At 47.0% G+C, this 22,233-nt stretch overlaps 1 protein-coding gene across 3 annotated transcripts in view; it reads right to left on the bottom strand.

Moving 5' to 3' along the window:
- Positions 1-3,656: 3,656 nt before the first annotated feature.
- The window catches only part of LOC134408062 (myelin-associated glycoprotein-like), a 52,703-nt gene continuing 34,126 nt past the window's right edge, over positions 3,657-22,233 (bottom strand). For 2 of the 3 annotated variants that reach the window (XM_063140135.1, XM_063140134.1), the window contains 10 exons: positions 19,811-19,909; positions 19,413-19,494; positions 16,971-17,339; positions 15,677-15,973; positions 14,665-14,922; positions 12,429-12,689; positions 11,471-11,758; positions 8,103-8,199; positions 6,420-6,519; positions 3,657-4,062 (listed from right to left, as the gene is read on the bottom strand). In XM_063140135.1, the coding sequence (XP_062996205.1) occupies positions 3,916-4,062; positions 6,420-6,519; positions 8,103-8,199; positions 11,471-11,758; positions 12,429-12,689; positions 14,665-14,922; positions 15,677-15,973; positions 16,971-17,339; positions 19,413-19,461 (1,866 nt within the window). In that variant the 5' untranslated portion in view covers positions 19,462-19,494; positions 19,811-19,909 and the 3' untranslated portion in view covers positions 3,657-3,915. Of the gene's footprint in view, positions 4,063-5,357; positions 5,400-6,419; positions 6,520-8,102; positions 8,200-11,470; positions 11,759-12,428; positions 12,690-14,664; positions 14,923-15,676; positions 15,974-16,970; positions 17,340-19,412; positions 19,495-19,810; positions 19,910-22,233 lie in introns of all 3 variants that reach the window. The other variant, XM_063140136.1, reaches the window with a different exon arrangement.

A 22,233-nucleotide genomic window follows, 5' to 3' on the forward strand; every position in this document is an offset into this window, starting at 1 on the left:
CTAAAAGCTGATACACTCAGTGCACTTTTGCCTTTGTTAAGCAGGTTTGGCAGGTTGTACTGTTTCTAAAACCTGTTTGACCAGAAGCAACAGACCAATTTCAGCTGTCTTAAAATCTATTGCTTATCTGCAGACACACACATCCCTAAGTTGTTTTTTGCTGGCCTATTTGTACCCTACAACCTGATTGTAAGATACTTGTAGTGTTGTTTTTACCTCACTCTTTGAACTTCTGTACATGAGCAATTTATTGCATGTTCATTGTTGGCCACTCATGGAACTTTTTGGGTCCATTACATTATGCCATCAAACTCTAGGATATCTCCCATGCTTTCCCCCGGTACTCTCACTTTTTAAAAAAACTGGAGATAATGTAGTATTTAAAAAAATCATGGGATCAATTCTGTCACTAGATGGCGCTGTTTCATTGAATTTCTTGGAGCATTGCCCAGAAGGGAAGTTTTCTATTACAAATCACGTGGTCACCATTGATTGCTGTCTAAAGAATCCCATATTGAACATGGAAAGGCCCAAGGAAAAAAGCCTGGTAAGGAAGCGGGTTTTTTCATTAATATAGAGACACCCTCTGTCATGTTGTTCTAGCTCAGCCCTGGGTACCACTTGATTTGTGCATTTCTTGCAATCCAAAGCACACAATTTCTAGGGAGTAACTCCAATTACATTCAATAGAACTAACTTTTGACTAAACATACTTATGCACATATTTTGAATGGATTGTTAGATTCCAGAACTAACTTTTGACTAAACATACTTATGCACATATTTTCATTCGGTTATTAGATTCCAGCCTTCTGTTCTCCCACCGCCCCACTTCTAATACAAAGCATGTTTTTTTAAAAAACAAAAAACAAAAAACAAAAATGAAAATGTACCTTTGCAATAAATAGATCATATCATAATTTTTCCTTGGAATGTTAGAGATTAATGTTGTTAGGTGATCGAGTCCTGGTAGGAGGAATTTTAGTTTGGTTACAAAGCCTGGAGAAAATTGTTTCTTTCTTTTGTGTATATCTGGCTAACGTCTGCTTTGCTTTTTTAAAAAAAGTTGCACAAGAAATACTAAATTACAAATATTGGATAGTCCCAACTGGGAATCACAGCTCCTCTTCACAGACACCTTGTCCTTGGTGGACATACACATCATTGGGTGAGTGTTGGGAGGAGGAATCACCCCTAGCTGTGTTTCATGAATTTCCAACTTAGAGACAGCTTTTTTTCTTTCCTTTTTCTTTCCTGATTTGACAGTTACTAGATCAGCAAAATACAATATTTTTCTGTACAGTACAAACACAGGATACATGTGTGCAGGAAATGGGAAAAATGGGAAAGGGCCTTGATGTTAAAGTATCCAGGAAAAGAGGGCCCTGATTCTGTAGGCATTTCTCTGTAGGACCTGCAGCAACTTTTCCTGACGTGGAAAAAAAAAACATTATGTGAAAAGAGTCAGATGCCTGACTTCCTAGGCCAGGGGCGAGGAAGCATTTCACCTATCATGAGGCTAGCTTGCAAATCATGAGTTGTCTTGAAAAAAGAAAAGATGAGGGGGGGGGAATATAATGTTTCTAGATTCTTTTTATTCATTTTCTGGCTTAGGAAAGGCTCCATTTCTGCTAAAGCCGCAGTATGGTAACACATTTACTAGGACCAACTAAAATGTTGCACAGTTGCGAGCGAGCTTTTAAGTTCTCCAGAAGACAAAGAGCTCTGGGGAACTCAAAAGCTTGCTCATGACTTGTTGACATGGTCCTAATAAAAGTATTCCCATACTGTGGCTTTTGGATTGTTTTGGTTTCTAATGAAGTAACACAGCTACTTGCGGTTTTCGTTGGTCCTTAAACCCCAAAGGAAATTTACTAAGTAGCGGTTAAGGTACTCAACATAAGACATATGTCTGCAGAAGGTCATGACATACATACAGCTGCTATTGTTGATGGGTAGGAAGAATCCAAGAGGCTTCCTTCTTCGTCTCTTCCAGTGCAATCAAAGGTAGCTGGGTTGTTGGTTCGGGTGAACACAGCCAAGATCAGTGTCCTGTTTTGCTGAGGCTGAACAGGTCAAGGGAAGGCCAACAAGGCTGCAACTCACAGGCTGCACATCAAATGCCACAAGACCAAACGGAAAGTTGGCAGCAGAACTGAGCAGATGCTGTTGCCCTGTGTCCTGCTCCAGCGCATCATTTCAGCAGAAGGTATGACGTTTTCACGAGTGACGCTCACAAGCACCTGGAATACTTGCTTGTGAATGTCATTGGTGGAGTATGGAAGGCGGGAGAGACCCTTGTACAAAATGGAGCATACATTCTAGGCCAGCAGAGTTGAACCTTAAGCCCGTGGGCCAAATCCAGATGACTTGGGCTCCCAATCCAACCTTCCGGGCTTCCGCATATGGCCACGCTCCATCGCCTGTCCTGTCCTAACCTGACTGCTGATCGTTGGGTGGTTTTCTGGCGTTTCTGCATTTTTTCCCCCCAATTCTAAAAGGTTGAAATGGTTCTCCTAAGGCTTAGTTACTTGCAGTATCAGCTTTAAGACAGAATATTTGGGGGCCCTTTTGCCTCTGGCCCTGCTCACCACTGCAATATGACCCCCTCCTCCAAGAGCTTTTCTGAAATCGAGTTTGGCCTTCAAGTGAAAGAGGTTCAACACTTCTGTTCTAGGCAATGTAAATTGGTCATCCACTTTACGGATATGGGAAATATGTAAAACCAGTTTAAGTAGGGTGACCCTATGAAAAGGAGGACAGGGGCTCCTGTATCTTTAACAGTTGCATTGAAAAGGGAACTTCAGCAGGTGTCATTGGTATGCATGCAGCACCTGGTGAAATGCCCTCTACAGCACAACAGCTAAAGCCACAGGATGTATACTAGAGGGACCAGATACAAAAGAGGGCAGGGCTCCTGCAGCTTTAACTGTTGTGACGCAGAGGGAATTTCACCAGGTGCTGCTTGCATACCAATGACACCTGCTGATTCCCTTTTCTATGCAACTGTGAAAGATACAGGAGCCCTGTCCTCCTTTCCATCCGGTCGCCTAGGTTTAAGCGTCCCTGGTAAAAGCAGCTTGCGGCTGCATTACTGGGTATGATCATTGCAGCTGCTTACATCCACCCACTCACTTCTATCTGCTCCTGGATATGAAGCCCACAGGCTGCTGGAGTGGGATCAGGTGATGAAGAACTGCTGCCCAGTATGCATGTAAGTAAATGATATGCTCTAAGCACCTTCCTGCAATTATTTGTTTTAATGTAGGACATTGGTCTGTGAGAGCTCCTGAGATAGTGCTTGGTTCCCAGAGCTTACTGCTTTCTAAAACCTGGACCTGGAATGTGAAACAGACCTTTCGGATTTGAGGGATCAGATCTACAACTTGTTTTAATCGGCATCGGTCATGCTGGAGGAAAGCGCATGTGCACCAGCGGGGATCTGACCCATTCACATGTGCACACCGAAAAGCGACCCCTTTGTGGAACTACATAGGTGCATGCCTAAGATCACTCGGCTTATTCCGGATTGGTTAATCTCATCGTTGAGATCGTAATGTAGAATCCCTTCCCAGCTGCACACATCAGTAGCGCGGATTGGGATTGACACACCACATTTCACCAGTGTGTCGTTGCCAAAGTGGACTGCAGCCACCCTTTTACCATTCTGACTGGGTGGCCCAAAGAAGGTTGTGAAAACTATTCTGCATCCGAGTGATCTTCGGTATGCACTCCAAGGGAGGGGAAAATGTCACACAGGATCAGGACATTCAAGCCAGTTGATGGGACTGGGTCCTCTCAGAGGGGCTGACTGGGTAGCCAACAGGCATGGCCAGGGGTTTCATTAGACTATGATAGTTCCAATGGGTGGAGGTCCGTGGGAGCTGCTGTGGTTGGTGAGAGGGAGGGAAGGCCTCACTTGACTCGGATCTCGGCGTATTCAGCCAGCTCTTCTGTCAGGGTGTAGCTGTCCTTGGTGGACAGTTTGGTGAAGTCTATGTTGGCGTAGTCAATACCCAGGTCCTCACATTTGTTCAAGAGCCGTTTGTCGCAGCGCCCATACTGCAGAAGCAGGAGAGAAAAGACCAGGTGAGCATAGGCCCAGGTTAGGCCTTTAGCTTATGGGACTCAATTGTTGGGGGACTCTGAGTTATAACATCAGATATATTTATTCCTGTAGGACAGAGGGGGTTGGCTTCAGAGCCATCGGCCATATCAGAGATACACAATACCAACTAAAGAAGGGAGTTCTCATAAGACCCTAAACTCCAAAGTTTAGAATTGCCTAACTGGACCATTGTCAGTCAGTGCAGACCAGGAGTGGGGAACATGTTATGGCTCTCCAAATGTTGTTGGACTGCAACTCCTACAAGCCCTAACCGGCATAGCCAATAGCGAAGAATAATAAGAACGTAAGGAGAGCCATGCTGGATCAGACCAAGGGTCCATCTAGTTCAGCATTCTATTCATACAGTGGCCAACCAGCTGCTCATGGGAATCCCACCAGTAGAACATGAGTGCAACAGCACCCTCCTGCCCATGTTCCCAGGCAACTGGTGTACACAGGCATGTCACCTCTCATACTTGAGGTAGCCTATAGCCTTCAGGACTAGATAGCCTTCTTCTCCAGGATTTTGTCCAACCCCCTTTTAAAGCCACCCAAATTGATGGCCAATATGACGTCTTGTGATAGCAAATTCCATAGTTTAATCATTATGCACTGTGGGAGTTGCAGTCTCTCAAGATGCGGTGGGACAAATGTTCCACCACTCTGGTTAAACAATATTGAATTAGATGGGCCAATGGTTTGATTCCGTCTAAGGCAGTCTCCTGTGTTCCTCCCTAGGAAGGGGTTCGATCAACGCTGTTCCCCTAACAGCATTTGAAATTACACACGCCTTAATTTCTGGAGAAGGAGATGTTGCAGATCAAATCTGTCTGGAAACACTGCCGTATGATTTGGATGTATGGAGGCTCTCTGTAGTGACTCAGTAGTGATGAAAAAGCACCCTAGAGGTGCGCACAGCCACTTTGAGTCTTGCATCACATGTTCCAGGATTGAGCCCTGGTATTAAAAGCAAATTTCACTAACGGATGCAGAGCCTTGCATTTTTACACAACAAAGGCGCAGAGGAAATGCCATAACACTGGCTGGGAGCGGCACACACAGACAGGGACTCCCACAAGCCCTTGACACAAGGGGACAAACCATCACAGAGACCCAGTGCTTTGAGACAAACAATCTAGGACCTTTCCGCACATGAAATTTGTCTGCAGGCATAATGTTTGCCCAGACACCACAAACAGCAAAAAAGGGGAAGACAATGTTACACGTGGACAGGGAAGTCCATACTTACCTGCCCGGGTCAGTGGCTCTCCAGGGAGCAGATCTCCTTAGACTATTAGAAAAGGAAGAGCAGTCACTAGTGACCCGAGTTGGGAAGGATATCATTGCTGGCCTTAGCCAGAACCTCAGTGCTGACATGGGGCAAGATGGAATGGTGGGTTTGGGGTGCCACTAAGAGTGGAAATCATACAATTCTGAGATAGTTCCACCCGGGGTTTCCTCCTTAGACACTAATGTGTCTTGGGCAGACACTGCAGTCCTGTTCTTACTTCCAGGAGGAATTGTTGAAGGCTCAGCTGGGGGAGCTTTATGGAGAGAACCCTCCCAAACATCAGCCGCCTTCCTCTCTGCCATGTAGTGTAGCTTGACAATGAAGGGCACTGGGAGGGGCCATAGCTCAGTGTGCTTTGCATGCAGAAGGTCCCAGGTTTGATCCCGCTTGAAACCCTGGAGAGCTGCTGCCAGTTAGTGTCAACAGTACTGGGCTAGATAGACTAATGGTCTGACTCATATGGAAAGAAGGACAGGGCTCCTGTAGCTTTAACAGTTGCATTGAAAAGGAAATTTCAGCAGGTGTCATTTGTGTGCATGCAGCACCTGGTGAAATTCCCTCTTCATCACAACCGTTAAAGCTGCAAGAGCCCTGCCTAGCATGGAGGGCAGGACTCTTCAATTTAAAGAAAGCAAAAGAAAATGCTATTTCCTCTGGTGTGATTGCACTATTCCATTGTACCACAGTGCCACCTAGCGCTTATGTGGTGGAAAAGCAGGAAATGAAGCGTTCTTCATGTCCAGCTCAGACCTCAATTCTGCAATGAAACCAACAGTAGATACAGCGGATTAACAGCCTCCTGTAGAAAAGCTCTTAGTGAGCAGTGAGAGCTTTTCTACATGAGAAGAGGCGTTATCTTTGCATACCAGAAGGAAGTGAATGGGCTCCAGCAACAGTAATGAGGTGGAGGAGAAGGGCATACTCAGGGATGTGGGAATACTGCAAGCATATTGCCTAACAGCCTCCACAACCAGAACTGGCCATTGCTTCTGTCTATCCCATTCTCTATTTTATTAGTACCTCTGATTTCTCCAGATTGCCTGGAATCCTGTAGTCTCCACTGTAGACGACAGGAGGGTTTTCAGTTTGCATGAAGCTAGAACTTTCATTCATGTTTTTCCTAGGAATGAAAAGAAAAAGGTCAAAGACTCAGAATGGGGAACTCTGTCCACATTTCGAAACAACAATTCCAAGTATACCAGGCTATATATAACATGATCGCCCTGAAGCCCTTGTGGCTTGTTTATGTAGCGTAATTAGTTTCTAACACTGCAATCATGGCTGATTTAGTAATGAGAAAACAAATCTTTATTGAACTGACCGATTACATGACAACAAATCTTGGTAATTCATTCATATTCAAGACCTGACGTCTTTTTAGCAATCATCTCTTAACAAGGATAAGTGGTCACATCTTGCTGGTATTTACAAATCCTTAATTATTTTCTGTTTCCAAATATTTCTTGAATAATCTCATCCCCTGTTGGTGATGGATTAGTAATTCAATGTTAGGTTTGTTGTTGCTTTTTTAATTGCAATGCAACTAAGTGATTTTAGTGATTGCAATGGGGACTGAAACAATTTTAAATCCACTTACTTCCATTCAATTGTTTTGTGGACTGAGCTCTAAAATTCCACTATAATAAAAACACTCATTTGTTTGTTTGCTTATCTGTTTATTCAGAAACCAAAGGGACTCTTAGATCTCCATCTCCTTGTCTGCTTTGGAAATGAAGCTGGTGGCATCCAACTTAGGGTACGTTTACATGTGGGAATTCATCACTTTGGGACTCAGTTCAGATATCACACTTCACCATGGTTATAGGACCATGGTTTCAACATGATGTCTGAATTGACAAGCCCTAGTTGATGATCACCTGGAAAACCAGGATCAGAAACGAGACTTTGAAGTGGGTTTGCCAATCATGGCATGTATTAATTATGGCTTGCTGTGATATCTGAATTGACAGACCATAATGACAACTCTTGCCTGACCTCTGGAGGCTTTAAGCCTGGAGTGCTGAGCAGAAAAATATCCCTAAGCCATGATTTGCATGTACATTTAGAAGCTTAAGCCTTGGTTTGGGTTCTAAACCATGATGAATGCAAACCATGGTTTGCAGCTAAGATCAAAGAGGACTCCTCTTGGTGGACTCAAGAAGCTCAAGCACACATACAGAGCGGAGGAGCAGGAACAGGGTGAATCAGTCCTCTCCCCTCTGGATCAAGAGGCCATGATGGAAAGTATTTCCATGAAGGGTTGGCATATGTCTTCTTTCACAGAGCGCAGTCCTCTATTTGAAGAGCTGCCAGAAGACTGTCCTCTGTTCTGAAAATGTCCCCTCTTTGAAGGGTTTGTACAATCTGGTTTAAAGATCAAGAGCCATCCGAAGGAAGAGCTGGGCCTTGAAGGTCAAGAGATACACAGGACATCTAGTCACAGTCTTCCACACTATGGTGAGATATCCTGTATTTCTGTGTAAATTATAATGTCAACATTTACATATAAATTAGCATGTGCAAATGTTATGCCAACTGGCACCCTCTTATTTTGGTGATGCATTTCTTCTTCTTATTTTGGCTATTCATAAGTAGCCACCCTAATTTCCAGAGAGCTTTGTCCTTGTATCTGGACCTGGATTTCTTACAGCAAGACATGGGGCCATTGAAGGGAGCAGGCTTGACCCCCAACACCCGACTTACTTTTTCCTGGTCTGGCTGACATAACACACCACTGCTATGAGGATGGCAAAGGCAACCACTGCTCCTACAGGCCCCACTTTTGCCCACATCAGACTGTCTGGAAAAGAAAAAGAGACATGGACACACAGGATTGGTATTGAGGCACTCCCTGACCTTGGTAGAGGGAAGGTATAAAAAGCCAGAATGCAGTAGGTTGGACATAGGAACACACACAGCATCTGGGGAACACACAGCACCTGTGTGGATCTGTCCCTTCAAACCACTAGGGTAGGGTAGTACATTTGACACCAGAAGAAATGGAAAGGAGTCAGGTCTGGTGTAGAACTTGCACAGTTATCCTGTACATTGTTTATTAAATGTATAGCGACTGATTAAGGGGCAGTGTTCTTGTTTCTTAGAGTAGGCCCCAGATATATTGGGCAACTCTGTTGGGTAGCAAGCAAGCAGGCACCAATACATATGCTAACAATTGTTAGCTGACACTGTAATCCTTACGTCAAACAGCTGCCTAATTTCCTCTGTTTGCTTTTCTTTTCTATCATGCTGAGGATCTGCTGGGATCCGTTAGTCATAGAACAGATAACTCATTACTTGCCCGCAATGCACATACTATCGGAAAAGGGTATAAAAGATTGAGCTGAGGCCTAACTAATTTGGCTTTGCTCCAGGGGGAATATTATGCATGCCAACCTGGAGAACTTTGGGTTCTAGGAACTATCTCTATTTTGCTGTTGATTAGAGACCCAGCAGATGCCAGTTCATTGGGAGTTGCCAGCTCCGTGGGCTGAAGAGATGTGTGAGCTTTCTTAGTATTTTTATTCTGCATCCATTTTTTCACAATAAACTGTCATTGCTTTCAGAAGTGGTCTAGTTTCATCTTGGTAATCCAAAGAATCTACTTTGACTGGGTCCTAAATAGATCAGATCTCCAGATTAAGGCTGTTTCTTTCTACACCTGCCTTTTTTCCAGGGATCGTCCCGGGATCATCCCTGTGCATGCAAATGACACACAGGGGTTCCCGGGAGCAAGCAGGGATGATCCCTCCATTTTCCTGGGATAGCCCTTAGCTGTAGAAAGGGCCTAAGACAACTAGGAAGCACCAAGTGCTTTGAAAGGACAAGGGAGCAATCTTATGGTCTCTGGGTGCATGTCCGAGAGACCATAGGACTTTCAGAGACCCATTTCCAAGGTCGGTGACAGTGCTCTGTCCTCAGAAGGGAAGTCAGAGACCCACCCCTCCACCCCACCCTCTCACAGCTGGCATGGAAAGAACAATGTAAACAAAAGGAACCCAAAAGGTGACCACTGTAGACACAAAATAAACCAAATGAATTAAATCGTCATTCAAAAATTATACACACTTACTTATACTATTTACAATCCAATACTAATATTGGGGGGATTCTACACGCCATACTGAGGGCGCTTCCATGCGCCCCCAGTGCGGCCCCAAAGCGATCGTGTAACTTGCCTGGAGAAGAGACGAGGAAGAGGCGTCCTTGCCACCGCCGCCACCCACCTACTTCCTCGCCAGCCGGGACGGAGAGCTCGGCGGAAGAAGGCGGGGTGCTCTCCACCCCGCCTTCTTCCGCTGAGCTCTCCGACCCTGCCAGAGTCGGAGGTAGGTGGGTGGCGGTGGCGGCGGCAAGGACGCCTCTTCCTCGTCTCTTCTCCAGGCAAGTTACACGATCGCTTTGGGGCCACACTGGGGGTGCATGGAAGCACCCTCAGTACGGCGTGTAGAATCCCCCCAAGTCTACAACAATCAACTATCACATCAGTGTAGCATTTCATTACATATCAGTATAGCATTCAATTGTACTTAACAATCATTTCAAACCAGATTTAAACAGTCATTGCCTGAAAATCTGACCCATAGGCATCAAACACTATCCTCTAACCACATCAACAGTATATTAAGACCAAATTTAGTCAACAAGGTTCATGTTATTCCTTGTTTTGAAGCATCTTCTTCAAAAACGTCGGTCTTAGTACTCGCCAACAGGCAGTGGAAAGCTCACACAATCTCTCTTTATTAAGTTTTTCAAGGTGAGACCATCTTCCGGTATTGTATCTACACAGCATAGCTGAGAAACGAAAAACAATGTGACACAGCAAAATACGGTTTACTGATTTTGGTATGTATGTAAGGTCTTAATTTTGTGTTAACTTCCTGGAATGTTAAAGAAGTATATTGTTGTGCAATGGCACAGACCTTTGCCTGTTTAGGAAAAATATAGCTAATTAGCGTTTTGTATACTGTGTAGATACAATACTGGAAGATGGTCTCACTTTGAAAAACTTAATAAAGAGAGATTGCTTGAGCTTTCCACTGCCTGTTGGCGAGTACTAAGACCGACGTTTTTGAAGAAGATGCTTCGAAACAAGGAATAACATGAACCTTGCTGACTAAAGGTCTTAATATACTGTTTATGTGATTAGATGATAGTGTTTGATGTCTATGGGTCAGATTTTCATGCAATGACTTTAAATCTGGTTTGAAATGATTGTTAAGTACAATTGAATGATATACTGATATGTAATGAAATGCTACACTGATGTGATAGTTGATTGTTGTAGACTTGTATTAGTATTGGATTTTAAATAGTTATTCTAGTATAAATAAGTGTGTATAATTTTTGAATGGTGATTTAATTCATTGAGTTTATTTTGTTTCTACGGTGGTCACCTTTTGAGTTCCTTTTGTTTACATTTTCACCACCACTGCCTCCCTTACTGTGGAAAGAACAATGCCAGCTGCCCTAAGAAGTCAGAAAATGGTGGTGTTTCAACAGTGGGCCCAGTGTAGGGTGACCATATTTGGGAAACCAAAAAAGAGGACACCTAGTGTGTGTGTGTGGAAGCAGCTTTCTGAGTCCTGCAGAAAGTACGTTATTCCCCCGCCACCTTAAAGAACCCGATTGGAGTGGAGGAGGGGAAAGGATTTCACTCTGCACCACCACCATCCACTTCAATTGGGGCCTTTTCTATAATGTCCACGAATGACCCACTTTCCCCTTTAAGACCTCAATTGGAGCTCGGGGTGGGGGAATGATGTGCCTCAAGAAAGCATGTCACTCCCTCCTGCCATGCTAATGGCAGCCTTAAAGGGGAAGGTGTATCATTCCAGGACATTATTGAAAATTATAGAAAATCCCCCCTGACACCATGGAAAGAACAAAAACCAGGACAAATCCGGGGAAATACTGACAGTTGGTCACCCTAGCCCAGTGCTATTGTGTTGGCCTCAGCAAGGCCAAATCCTGGTGCCTGCCCTGGACAAGGCCAATAGGAGCCTGCAGGCCCATCTTGTTGAGGAACAGCACAGCAGGGATCGGGTGGGATGGTGGCCTGCAGGGACTCTCACTGGAGTGGTGGAACTGCAGCTGCTGATTCTTAGTGCCGTAGAGGTTCCGGGCTGAGCAGACGATGTAGAGCTGAGAGTCCACCTCCCTCTGAACGGTAAGGATGCTGGTGACGATGTAGCCAGTTTTCTGAGAGTACACAAACTCCCGGTCGGTCTCGTTCACCGTCACATTGCGTGTGGGCAGCTCAAAGGTGATCACCGCCTCTGGGTTGGATTTTGCTGCACAGATGCACTTTACGGTGTCCCGAGCAGCTGTGCACTTGGAATCCAGAAGGATACGGGGAGCAACTGCAGAGGAAAGAACAAGAGACAGAAAGGTGTGCCAATGGGGCCCTGCAACCTGGAGGTCTCTGATGCCCCAAAGATAGGTGGACATTCAGGATAGGAGGGTGAGTGAGGGAGATGTGTAGCCCCACGGCTATGTTTGTGCTTCATCGGCACTGGTGGCCTTTTGCACGTGCTCAGAGATGCACAATTTCCCTTCTATTACTGCATCTCATGCATTGGGGCTTCCAGACAGAGGACTATTATTATTATTATTATTATTATTATTATTTATTTATTTATTTATTTATATAGCACCATCAATGTACATGGTGCTGTACAGAGTAAAACAGTAAATAGCAAGACCCTGCCGCATAGGCTTACATTCTCATAAAATCATAATAAAACAATAAGGAGGGGAAGAGAATGCAAACAGGCACAGGGTAGGGTAAACAGGGACTGGGTATTAACAATCCAAAGACATTGTGCAGCTGTTACGATTTTATTTTTTCTGTTTAGAAAACAGACAGGAGAAGCAGTGGAGAAACACAAGGAGGTCTACAAATTAAAGACTCCTTTGCAAAATTCCATGAAGGAGTCACAATAAAAGTCTTATTTGGAAGCCCTCCTTGACACACACACACCCCACACAAACTCCTGGCACCAAAAAAGGTTTCGAAGGCACAACACTCACATTCGACGGTGAGGTTGAAGGCGGTGCTGTGCTGGCCGAACTGATTCTCCGCTGTGCACCAATATTCCCCATCATCCTCGTGGGACACGGATTCAAACTCCAGTGCCACCTGGTTCTGGTAGACTCCCATGGCCACTGCCTTCTTGTCCTTGAATATGGTGATCGTGGGCTCAGGGTTGCTCTGCGAGCTGCAAAGGATGGTCACGGGCTCTCCCTCCACGGCCACCACTGACATGTTTACCACAGGTTTCCAAGGGGCATCTGTAGGGGGATACAACCAAGAGGAAAATGCAACATCGCTAAAAGGCCAAACAAAGAGCCATCCCAAATGTCACATGTCCTTGGTGGATCCAGGTCAAATCTTTTCTTGAAAACCAGGAATGGGAGGAGAGATTCCATCCCAGTTGGTATCCGGGGCCAAAATTCAAGTCCCTTTGGCAGAAGAAAGGTTTTCGGAATGGATCTGGGATTCATGGCACCACAGTGGGTTTAAACCAGGTCGTAGGTGATAGCCACTAAGCCCAAGAGTGTGGAGATGTTGTCTGTTTCATTCTCTTGGTGGTATTCTGTCAGAGACCAAATACTGGCAAAGGGAAAAGCCAAAGCCAGCAAGTAGGTGGGACCAGAGCCAAATGGGGGGTGGGACCACCCAGTGGTGTAGTGATCAATTTTGGCGTGCAAGTGTTCATCATGACAGTCCTCACAGTCGCGGCTTCAAGGAGAGCCCCAAAATGTGGGCGGCTGTTGATCCGTATCAACAAACCAGTTCTAGCAGTTTCATCTCCACCCTGAACAGGTCTTTTGTACAGCTAATGGGTCTTAACTGCCCTTTCAAGACCAACCCAACCCAAAATACTCTGTATTGCAACAGGGAACAAGAGATTGTTACTGGAGGAAACTCATTTCTCTCCAGCTACTGTGAGGACTGGAGCTCAGTTAAGAAGGAACAGGGAATTCTGAAGAGGGTGTGAGCCCTGGTTCTACCACACTGCTGGGGCATCCCCATCTCTCTCTCTCTGTGTCTTTCTCTCTCTTTTGGCTACCATTTTCTCTTTCTTCCATCCCCTTTCCATTCCCCCTTTCTTCCCCCCCACTCTTTCTGACACCCCTTCCCCCTCACTCTGACATCCTTTTTCTCTCTCTTTCATAGAATCATAGAATAGTAGAGTTGGAAGAGGCCTATAAGGTCATCGAGTCCGACCCCTTGCTTAGTGCAGGAATCCACCTTAAAGCATCCCTGACAGATGGTTGTCCAGCTGCCTCTTGAAGGCCTCCAGTGTGGGAGAGCCCACAACCTCCCTAGGTAACTGGTTCCATTGTCGTACTGCTCTAACAGTCAGGACGTTTTTCCTGATGTCCAGCCAGAATCTGGCTTCCTGTAACTTGAGCCCATTATTCCATGTCCTACACTCTCTGATGCCCCTTCTCTCTTCCTCTTTCTGACACACCCTTCTCTCTCCCCCACGTTCTTCTTCTTCCTTCCCGCCAAGCAGGCTGCCAGGGGAGGGATAGATTGCTCTTGCCAGGGGTCTGTATTGCCAAGGGTCTGTCTAGCAATATCAATCACTGGCAGAAGAGTTTTGAAATTAGGCTAAAGACTGCAAGTTGCCCACCCCTGATCTAGCCAAGTATCACTGTTCTAATCGGCAGCAGTTCCCCCAAGTCACAGTCAAAGATCTTTTACATCACTTGATCATTCTCCCTGGGATTGATGCTGAGACCTTCTGTATGCAAAGCAGGTGCTCCACCACTAAGTTTTAGTCCTTCTAGGTTCTGGTTCATTCCATCATCAGCATGTCAAGCAAGGCCTTGCACATCCTGGTGGTGTTCCAAGGCCACACTAGTCTTAGACTTCCATGGCCAGGATCCTCCAGTGAAGCAGATGGTCAATCACCTCGGCCCTTGCCATGCTGGAAGCCTCTGCCCCGAACTTTTGTCAGAGCAAATTTAATGCCCATGATCCCCAGTTATGCTGGCTGGGGAGGATGGGAGCTGTCATCTGACACTAGGTTGAGGAAGGTTGCCTCAAAATGTTCTGGAAGAGAACTGAGCAATTCTTCTCAACCCTATTGAGAACATCCAAGGCGTTGTCCCAATTATTCCTGAAATCAAATGAAATTGGACCCCCTAGATTTTATTGGATGAGTGCAGGATTTGATAAGAACCAGGAAGACACGTTAGAGCGCTTCACAGAATGGGGGACCCATCCCATAGAGTTTGGAGACTAGCCACTCACAAAGCACGGCCAGGGCCAGGGAATGGTTGTCCTTGCCATAGATGTTCTCGGCCACACAAGTGTAGATGCCGTCATGTAGATAGGTGACATTATCTAAATACAGAGTGAGGTTTCCAGCTATGTCCTCATGCAGAACTTCGTCTTCTCTGAACCACGAGATCAGGGCCATGGGGCTGCTGTCCACTGAGCACACCAGCACCACCTGGGAGCCATGTATTATCTCCACAGAAGAGTTCACTTGCAGGATCCGGGGCGGGTCTGTGGAGGAAAGCCAAAGAGATCAGCGTCCCTCTCTGGAACAAACAGGACTAGTAACTTGTTTTTATAAAAATAAAAGAATTCCCAAGACATGGCTCAGGCTGTTAAGTTCTGATACTGATCTGAGTGGTGCACGGGCACTAGAAGGGTAGGATATAAATGTTTATATAAATAAAGAACAATAAATAAATACAATTTTCCCTATTCTATTTTAGCAAACACAGTGACGTGTAACTTTCCCTAGACTTTCTAAGAAACAAATTCTAACTAATTATTGTGATTCCAAGCCCTCCCACTGAGATGCAAGACCTGGTGCTCAATGTATTTTGGGGCTGGGGTTTAGCACCGGTTCTGACTGAAGCCCAGATTGGATTCACAGCTCCACCAAAATCGCAGCCACCAGCCTCCACTACAGAAAGGACTCCCCACTGAAGAATTCAGGGGTTGGGGGTTGATGTTCAGCGCACAAGCAACCCTGGCTCTTGAAGTCAGGAACACAGAAAGCTGCCTTATACTGAATCAGATACTCGTCCATCAAGCCCAGTGTTGACAGCACCAACTGGCAGTGGTTCTTCAGAATTCCAGGCAAGATTCCTTCCCAGTCCTACATGGAGATGCTGGGGATTGAACCTGGGACCTTCTGCATGCAAAGCAGGTTCTCTACCACTGAGCTATCGCCCCTCTCCTGCAGAGTTCCTGCAAAGTTCTCCAGCCCCGTGCTGCTGGGTTGCCTCTGTGGCTTCCACTCACTCACATTTGACGTCCAAGGTGGAGATGCCATCGAATTCGAAAGTGGTGTTGGCATAGGTGACTTTGCAGCCCACCTCACGGCCATGGTTCTCACGCAACGGCATGAACTTGAGGAGGGAGATGAGGGACCACGTGCCACCTTCCTCCTCCACTTGTGCATAGACCGAATGCTCGGACAGATCCCCGTGGTTCATCCAGGTGATGATGGGCTTCATGTCGGGGCAGTTGTCAGGCACCACGCAGCGCAGCTCCACCTCGGATCCCTCCACCACTTCTGCGGGGCTCACAATGGTGGGCTTGTCTATGGGGTTGAAAAGAGGCAGAGATGGGGCAGAAATGGGACCCGCCTCCCCAAGCTCCTGTATTTCCCTCCAGGTAGAAGGTCTAACTGTGAAATTTTGCACCCTTGTTAGAAGCGAAGAACCGTAAGAAGCGCCTAGCTGGATCAGACTAAAAGCCTGTTTAGCCCAATGCTCTGTTTCCTGCAATAGCCAACCAGATGCATAAGGGAAGCCCACAAGCAGATTACAACATCATTTAGGGTGAAAGTAACAAAAATATCAGCATGTTTTAGCTTAAAACACTGCCAGAAGAGGCATTTCAACCTTTTAGAATGGTTGGTTGGTTGAGGAACTGCTTAAAAGCTGAGAAACCACCAGATGATTAGTGGTGGGGTGAAAGTGGATGGGACAGGGGAAGGTGGGCTGGCCAGGTTGGGACCACAGGCAGGCAGGATTAGACCCATGGGTCTAAAGTTCTGCACTCCTGCAATAGAACGAACCCTTGCAAATACAGAGTGCAAGCTAGAAGACACAGTCAAGGTTGTCTTTTGAAGCCTTGATCGTCCCACCAGGTGAAGAGAAACCAAAGGGCAGGTGGAACCATGCTAGACCCCCTGACGACATCCTAACCCAGGTAACCTTCTGGTCTGCAGCTTGGTGCAGCTCATCATACGGGGGCAGCTCAGCACAGCTCAGAGATTTCCTAGCCTCAGGGCCCTCTGAAGCAGATGCTCTAGCCATTGAATTGTGATCCTTATTTCCGATAAGACCAGTTGGGGTGGAGAGTCTAAAATGCATTCATCATCCAGAGGGCTAAAACCGGGGTGGGTGGGTCATAATTCATGTGGGGTTAATTGACCTCAAATCAAGTGGCACGGCATCCTCCCTTGCCTATCATGGACTCTCCCACCCCTGCAGCTTCCAATGCCAGACGAAAGGGGCCACGACCCATGACCTGACCCCGCAATGTGCAGGCATTCAAACTGGCAACCCCCGGCAGCACTGCCTGGTACTCACTGATGATCTCAAGGTTGCTGTGTTCTGGGTAGGTGTACTGATTGTAGCCGCCCAGGTCCCCCCGGAAGTAATATTTGCCCGTGAGCTCAGGACTGAGGCGGGAGATCTGCAGGGTGCAGTTGCGGAAATTCAGCTCTCCCAGCAGCCGGCTGCGCCCGACGTAGCTCTCGTGCACGATGTTGGTGCGGGACTTGTAGACCACTGGGGGGTAGTTCTTGGGATAGGGGCTGTTGAAGTACCAGATGCCGTGCACGGCAGATGGGCGGAGCTCATCCGGGTAGCTGAAGTGGCAAGGGATGACGACGCAGGTGCCCTCGAAGGCTCTAATGTGCTCGGGCATCCAGGCAGTCCACGGGCCAGCCAGGAGTACTTTGCAAGAGAGAGGCAGAAAGAGGAGGAGAACTGGAGTGAGCAGAGTTGGGAGAGAAGAATATGTCAACACACACACACACACACACACACACACACACACACACACACACACTTAGGTCTTCCAGTGTGCAGCAGCAGCAGATTCTGATGAGAATGAGGCACAGGCTAATTTCTCTGGGGTAGGATAGTCAGTGCCCTATTCAGGGTCCTCCCAGTTAGAGGACAGAGCCCTGTCATTGTCCCCTGAGCCAGAGGATAAGTCCCCAGCAGAACCTCCATCTTCCCAGCCTCATAGAAGTCTCAAGTTACACAATGAAGACGGGTGGAGCTGAACACTTGACAGGTCTTGTTAGCCCACATATGACTTCCGTTGGCTTTAGCTCCCTGCTGAGATAATATCCTCCTATTGTCCTACTAGTCCTGAATTCCAGCCAGCAGGACTCACTTGTTGCCTTGATCTGCCTTCCTGCCATGATCTTGCTTCTAGCTTCTCCTGTGAGCTTCAAGGGACCACAAAATAAGGGAGATTAGCTCTTTCATTGTCTGCTTTGGACATTGTTGGGCCTGGCTCCTCCTTCCAAGACTAAATGATTCAGATTTGTTCAGCACTGGAAAGCACCCATCCATCCACTTAGCAATTTGCTTACTACCATTTACATTTCTGTACACAGCATTTAGGAACACAGAAAGGTGGATTATCTTTTACTGAGTCAGAACATTGATTGATCTAGCTCAGTATGGTCTGCCCTGTGATAGGCACCCTCAAGATTATGTTGGATGACAACTCCCATAATCCTTGATCATTGGTCATGCCGGCTGGGGCTGATGGGAGTTGTGCTCCAACATCATTTGGAGGGCACCGGGTTGCCTACTCCGGTCTACAGTGACTGGCAGCAACTCTCCAGAGTTTCAGACCAGGGTCTTTGCCTGGCCCTACCTGGAGACATTGGGTATTGACCCAGTGGAGGCTAGTAGCTCCAATTTTGGTGGGGCTATGGATCCATACTGGGCTTCAATCAGAACCAGCCAGAACTCTAAAGAAGATATCCAAGGTGTTGAACCCTAGCCCCAAACTAGACTTAGCACCTTGGATAGCTCCTTTAGAGCTCTGACTCAAACCCAGAATGAATTCACAGCCCCCACTGAAAGCAGAGCCATCAGCCTTCACTGGATTGAACCGGCTGGGACCTTTAGCATGTGCTCTACCATTGTGCGGTGGCCATCCAAGTAGTAGACTAAGTTATGGCTAACAGATGAAAAAACGAACAAACAAAAAGCAAAAGTGAAGCCGAGTTCTGTCTGGATCTAGCTCATGGAGCATGAATGAAGGGGTGAAAAGTACACGTCCCCTCTGACTTTCCCCCCATTTTAGCCAAATTATGCATCCCCTCCATAGCTTACAAAAATAAGTAGCTAAGGGGGCTGTCACAGAAGGTAGCAGGGGAGGTCTTAAGGTGACTACTTACACATCACCCAAAAAAGTACACAGATGTGCATACAATTTGCATGCGCTAATCTGTATGTATAGATGCAAATTTAGAAATAATTACTGTAATTCAGAGACCATTCCTATAATTTAGAGAACAAATACCAACGCATCTCACCACATTGGGGAAGACTGACCTGGTAACCTCTTGTTCTGTTTGCTCAATCTGCTGTCGAACTGTTGAAGTGCTAACAGCTGGTGGGCAACTTCAAAGCCTCCCTTCTTTTCCATTCTAGTGGTTCTTTATCTTTAAACCGGACTTGGACCAGACAGTGCTTCAAACAGAGGACTGGCCTCTCTAAAGTAGGACATATGGCCACCCTACCAGCTCCGCCTGAGATTCGAGCACTGTACACAGATCTATTTGGAACAACCCTGGCCCATGCACTCTGTCAAGCAAGCATATCAACCATGTTCTATGTCACTAGGGCCTGCAGGAAGCAGGAAATCCAGAAGGTTTAGCATGAATTTGGAGGGCTACCATACATGTCTGGTGTGCTGCATCTAACGTGGAGGGTTACAATTTTGCAAGGCACTAGGAGATCATCAGAAGGACGGATCGCATCCCATTGTCCAAGAAGTACCTTCAAATAAGACCCAGATGACCGGGAGAGTCTTGTAGAAGTGCTTCATCTTGATAATTTGTGAGCAACAGAGAAGGTCAACCTAAGGAAAAAGAATGAGAAGCAAATTGAAACTGAAGGTAGAAGGACAGTTGTTTGGACTCACTAGAATAATAAAGCATTCCATATAATGGTGACCTTCAAGAGGCAGCAGTGATAAATCTCTGCAAAGGAAAGGCATGCCAGCTCAGCTCCAATGCACCATCTGGGAATTCCTCATCTTGGCAGGCATGCCTGGGGTCAGGTCGCCAGTAGGGAAGAATGGAACGTTTCGCCAATGTCAACCAACCAATTAGGGATCCCTGCTGTTATTCTCAAATGCGCCTCAAGAGGTGGGGTGGGGTGAATCTTCAACTCACTCACGGGTGATCAGATGGTCTGTGGAGGCACAGGGGGCCAAAGCGACAGTTCTTCAGAACGACAGCTTCCTGTTTCCTGTGGGTACCACACCGTCCACACTGGATGAGGAAATGTTCCCATATTAGTAGGGCTTTGTCATGTCCCCAAAACTAACATATCATCCATATTTTTGTATTTATTTTAAAACTTGTGTATGCCCTTATTCCTAACGTTTGAGGGAATCCCTCAAGTGTCCCACTCCTTAGGGCAGGGGTGTTGAAACTCTTCCTGCCCATGGGCCAAATTCCATGTCATAGAAGCTCTCGGGAGGGGCACATTCTAGTGAAGGGTGGAGCCAGAGGCAAAGGGGCATGACCAAAGGGGGAAGGGGTGGGGCCATGAATGCAGGGGTGCTGAACCTTGTTCAGCCTGAGGTCCGAATTCCATTTTGTAGGAGCTCTTGGGGGCTGCATTCTGATAGTGGGCAGAGCCATGATAGAAGGCGTGGGGTCAAAACACCCCCAATACCAGCACCTTCCCAATTAAAGCTCTTAATGCCAGTAACTAAGCCTTTGGAGAGGCATCTTTCAGAATGGGAATCATAGAATAGTAGAGTTGGAAAGGGCCTATAAGGCCATCGAGTCCAACCCCTTACTCAATGCAGGAATCTACCTTAAAGCCTCCCTGACAGATGGCTGTCCAGCTGCCTCTTGAATGCCTCTAGTGTGGGAGAGCCCACAACCTCCCTAGGTCATTGGTTCCATTGTCGTACTGCTCTAACACTCCGGAAGTTTTTCCTGATTTCTAGCCGGAATCTGGATTCCTGTATCATGAGCCCATTCATCTGTGTCCTGCACTTTGGAAGGATCGAGAAGAGATCCTGGCCCTCCTCTGTGTGGCAAACTTTCAAGTATTTGAAGAGGGCTTTCACACCTCTCCTCAATCTAGCAAAAGCTGGGAAACCATCAAATGTTGGGGAAAGGTGGGTGGGGCCTGGGGAAAGGGCGTGGCCTTTGGGAGAATCCTGGGGGGCTGGACTAGGATCCCAGGTGGGCCGGATTTGGATTTGCATTCCCACCCACCCCGCCCCGGGCCTGAGATTCCACACCTCTGCCTTAGGGAGAACAGCAAGCTGTTTGTTTCTCTAGTTGCATTGTGACATCAGCAGCCAGAGGTCTCCCTCTGCATGGAGAATTTAAACTCAGCACAGGCAGAGGCTTGGAGGTCGCTCCTGCCTCTCTCTGCACAGAGTTGCTGCTTTGCTTCCCGCTGGCTTTGCAAGAACACAGAGGTGGGGGGGGGGAAGTGACACTGAGAAAGCTCGGTCTCTGCCACTCCTCCATTGCTTTTTGTTGAAGGAGAAAGGGGACTGAGTCACTCTCCCATCCCTTCTGAGGAGACAGAGATTTGGGGAAGGGGTCTTTGGGAAGGGAAAGGGATGGCATGCTTGGCCAAAGTGGCCCCTGGAGCAGAAGTTTCCCATCCCTACATCACAGTGTGGGACTCCCCACTCAGCCACGAAGTGTCATGGTACCACTTGAGACCCCTTAAGGGGCAGAATGCAGAAGAGCCCTTGCCTGCCTTTATATCACAGGTGGGCAGTATGCAGCCCCTGCCGTCCCACTGTGTTCAGCGGTAGTGGCGATTTACCCTCAAATTGTGGCTTTAGGGTTACAGAGCGCTAAAAGTGTCAAATTTAGCTTGGGAAGGAAAGGAAAGGAACCTCTCGTGCAAGCACTGAGTCATTACTGACTCTTGGAGGGACGCCAGCTTTTGCTGACATTTTCTTGGCAGGCCTTATAGCGGGGTGGTTTGCCGTTGCCTTCCCCGGCCGTTATTACCTTTCCCCCAGCTACCTGGGTACTCATTTTACCGACCTTGGGAGGATGGAAGGCTGAGTCGACCCGAGCCGGCTGCCTGAAGCCAGCTTCCGCTGGGATCGAACTCAGGCCGTGGGGAGAGTTTCAGCTGCAGAATCTGCTGCTTTACCGCTCTGCGCCACACGAGGCTCATATAATTTAGTTTGAGGAACAGTCAAATTTACCCCTTTTAGTACTCCATAGCAGTTTGCCACTGAATTGTATGCCACCTTGAGATCTTATTGATCTAGAGCGGGATATAAATGTTTTAAATAAATAAATAAATAGTTCTTTCCAGCTGCACTACATAACGTGCAGCACCCTGTAGAGCATGGCACATGTAGGGCAGGTTCTGGCAGCCGAAAATGGCTCCTGGATCCCTGAAGTTGCCCTCCAAAGGCATCCGCTCCCCGTTGAGGCAACATTTCGATCAGCTCAGCCGTCAAGCCCCCCCCCGGGAGCTTTCCAGGGTCCTGATTTCTGCTTAGAACGATCTGCCTAGACGTGATCCTGTTAGCCTCAGCAGAACAGGAGGTTGCAAAGTTCACTGGATAAAATCTTGGGCCAACAGCTATCTCTCCGCC

This window comes from Elgaria multicarinata, chromosome 13 (genome assembly GCF_023053635.1).
Source record: "Elgaria multicarinata webbii isolate HBS135686 ecotype San Diego chromosome 13, rElgMul1.1.pri, whole genome shotgun sequence".
Lineage (NCBI taxonomy): Eukaryota > Metazoa > Chordata > Lepidosauria > Squamata > Anguidae > Elgaria > Elgaria multicarinata.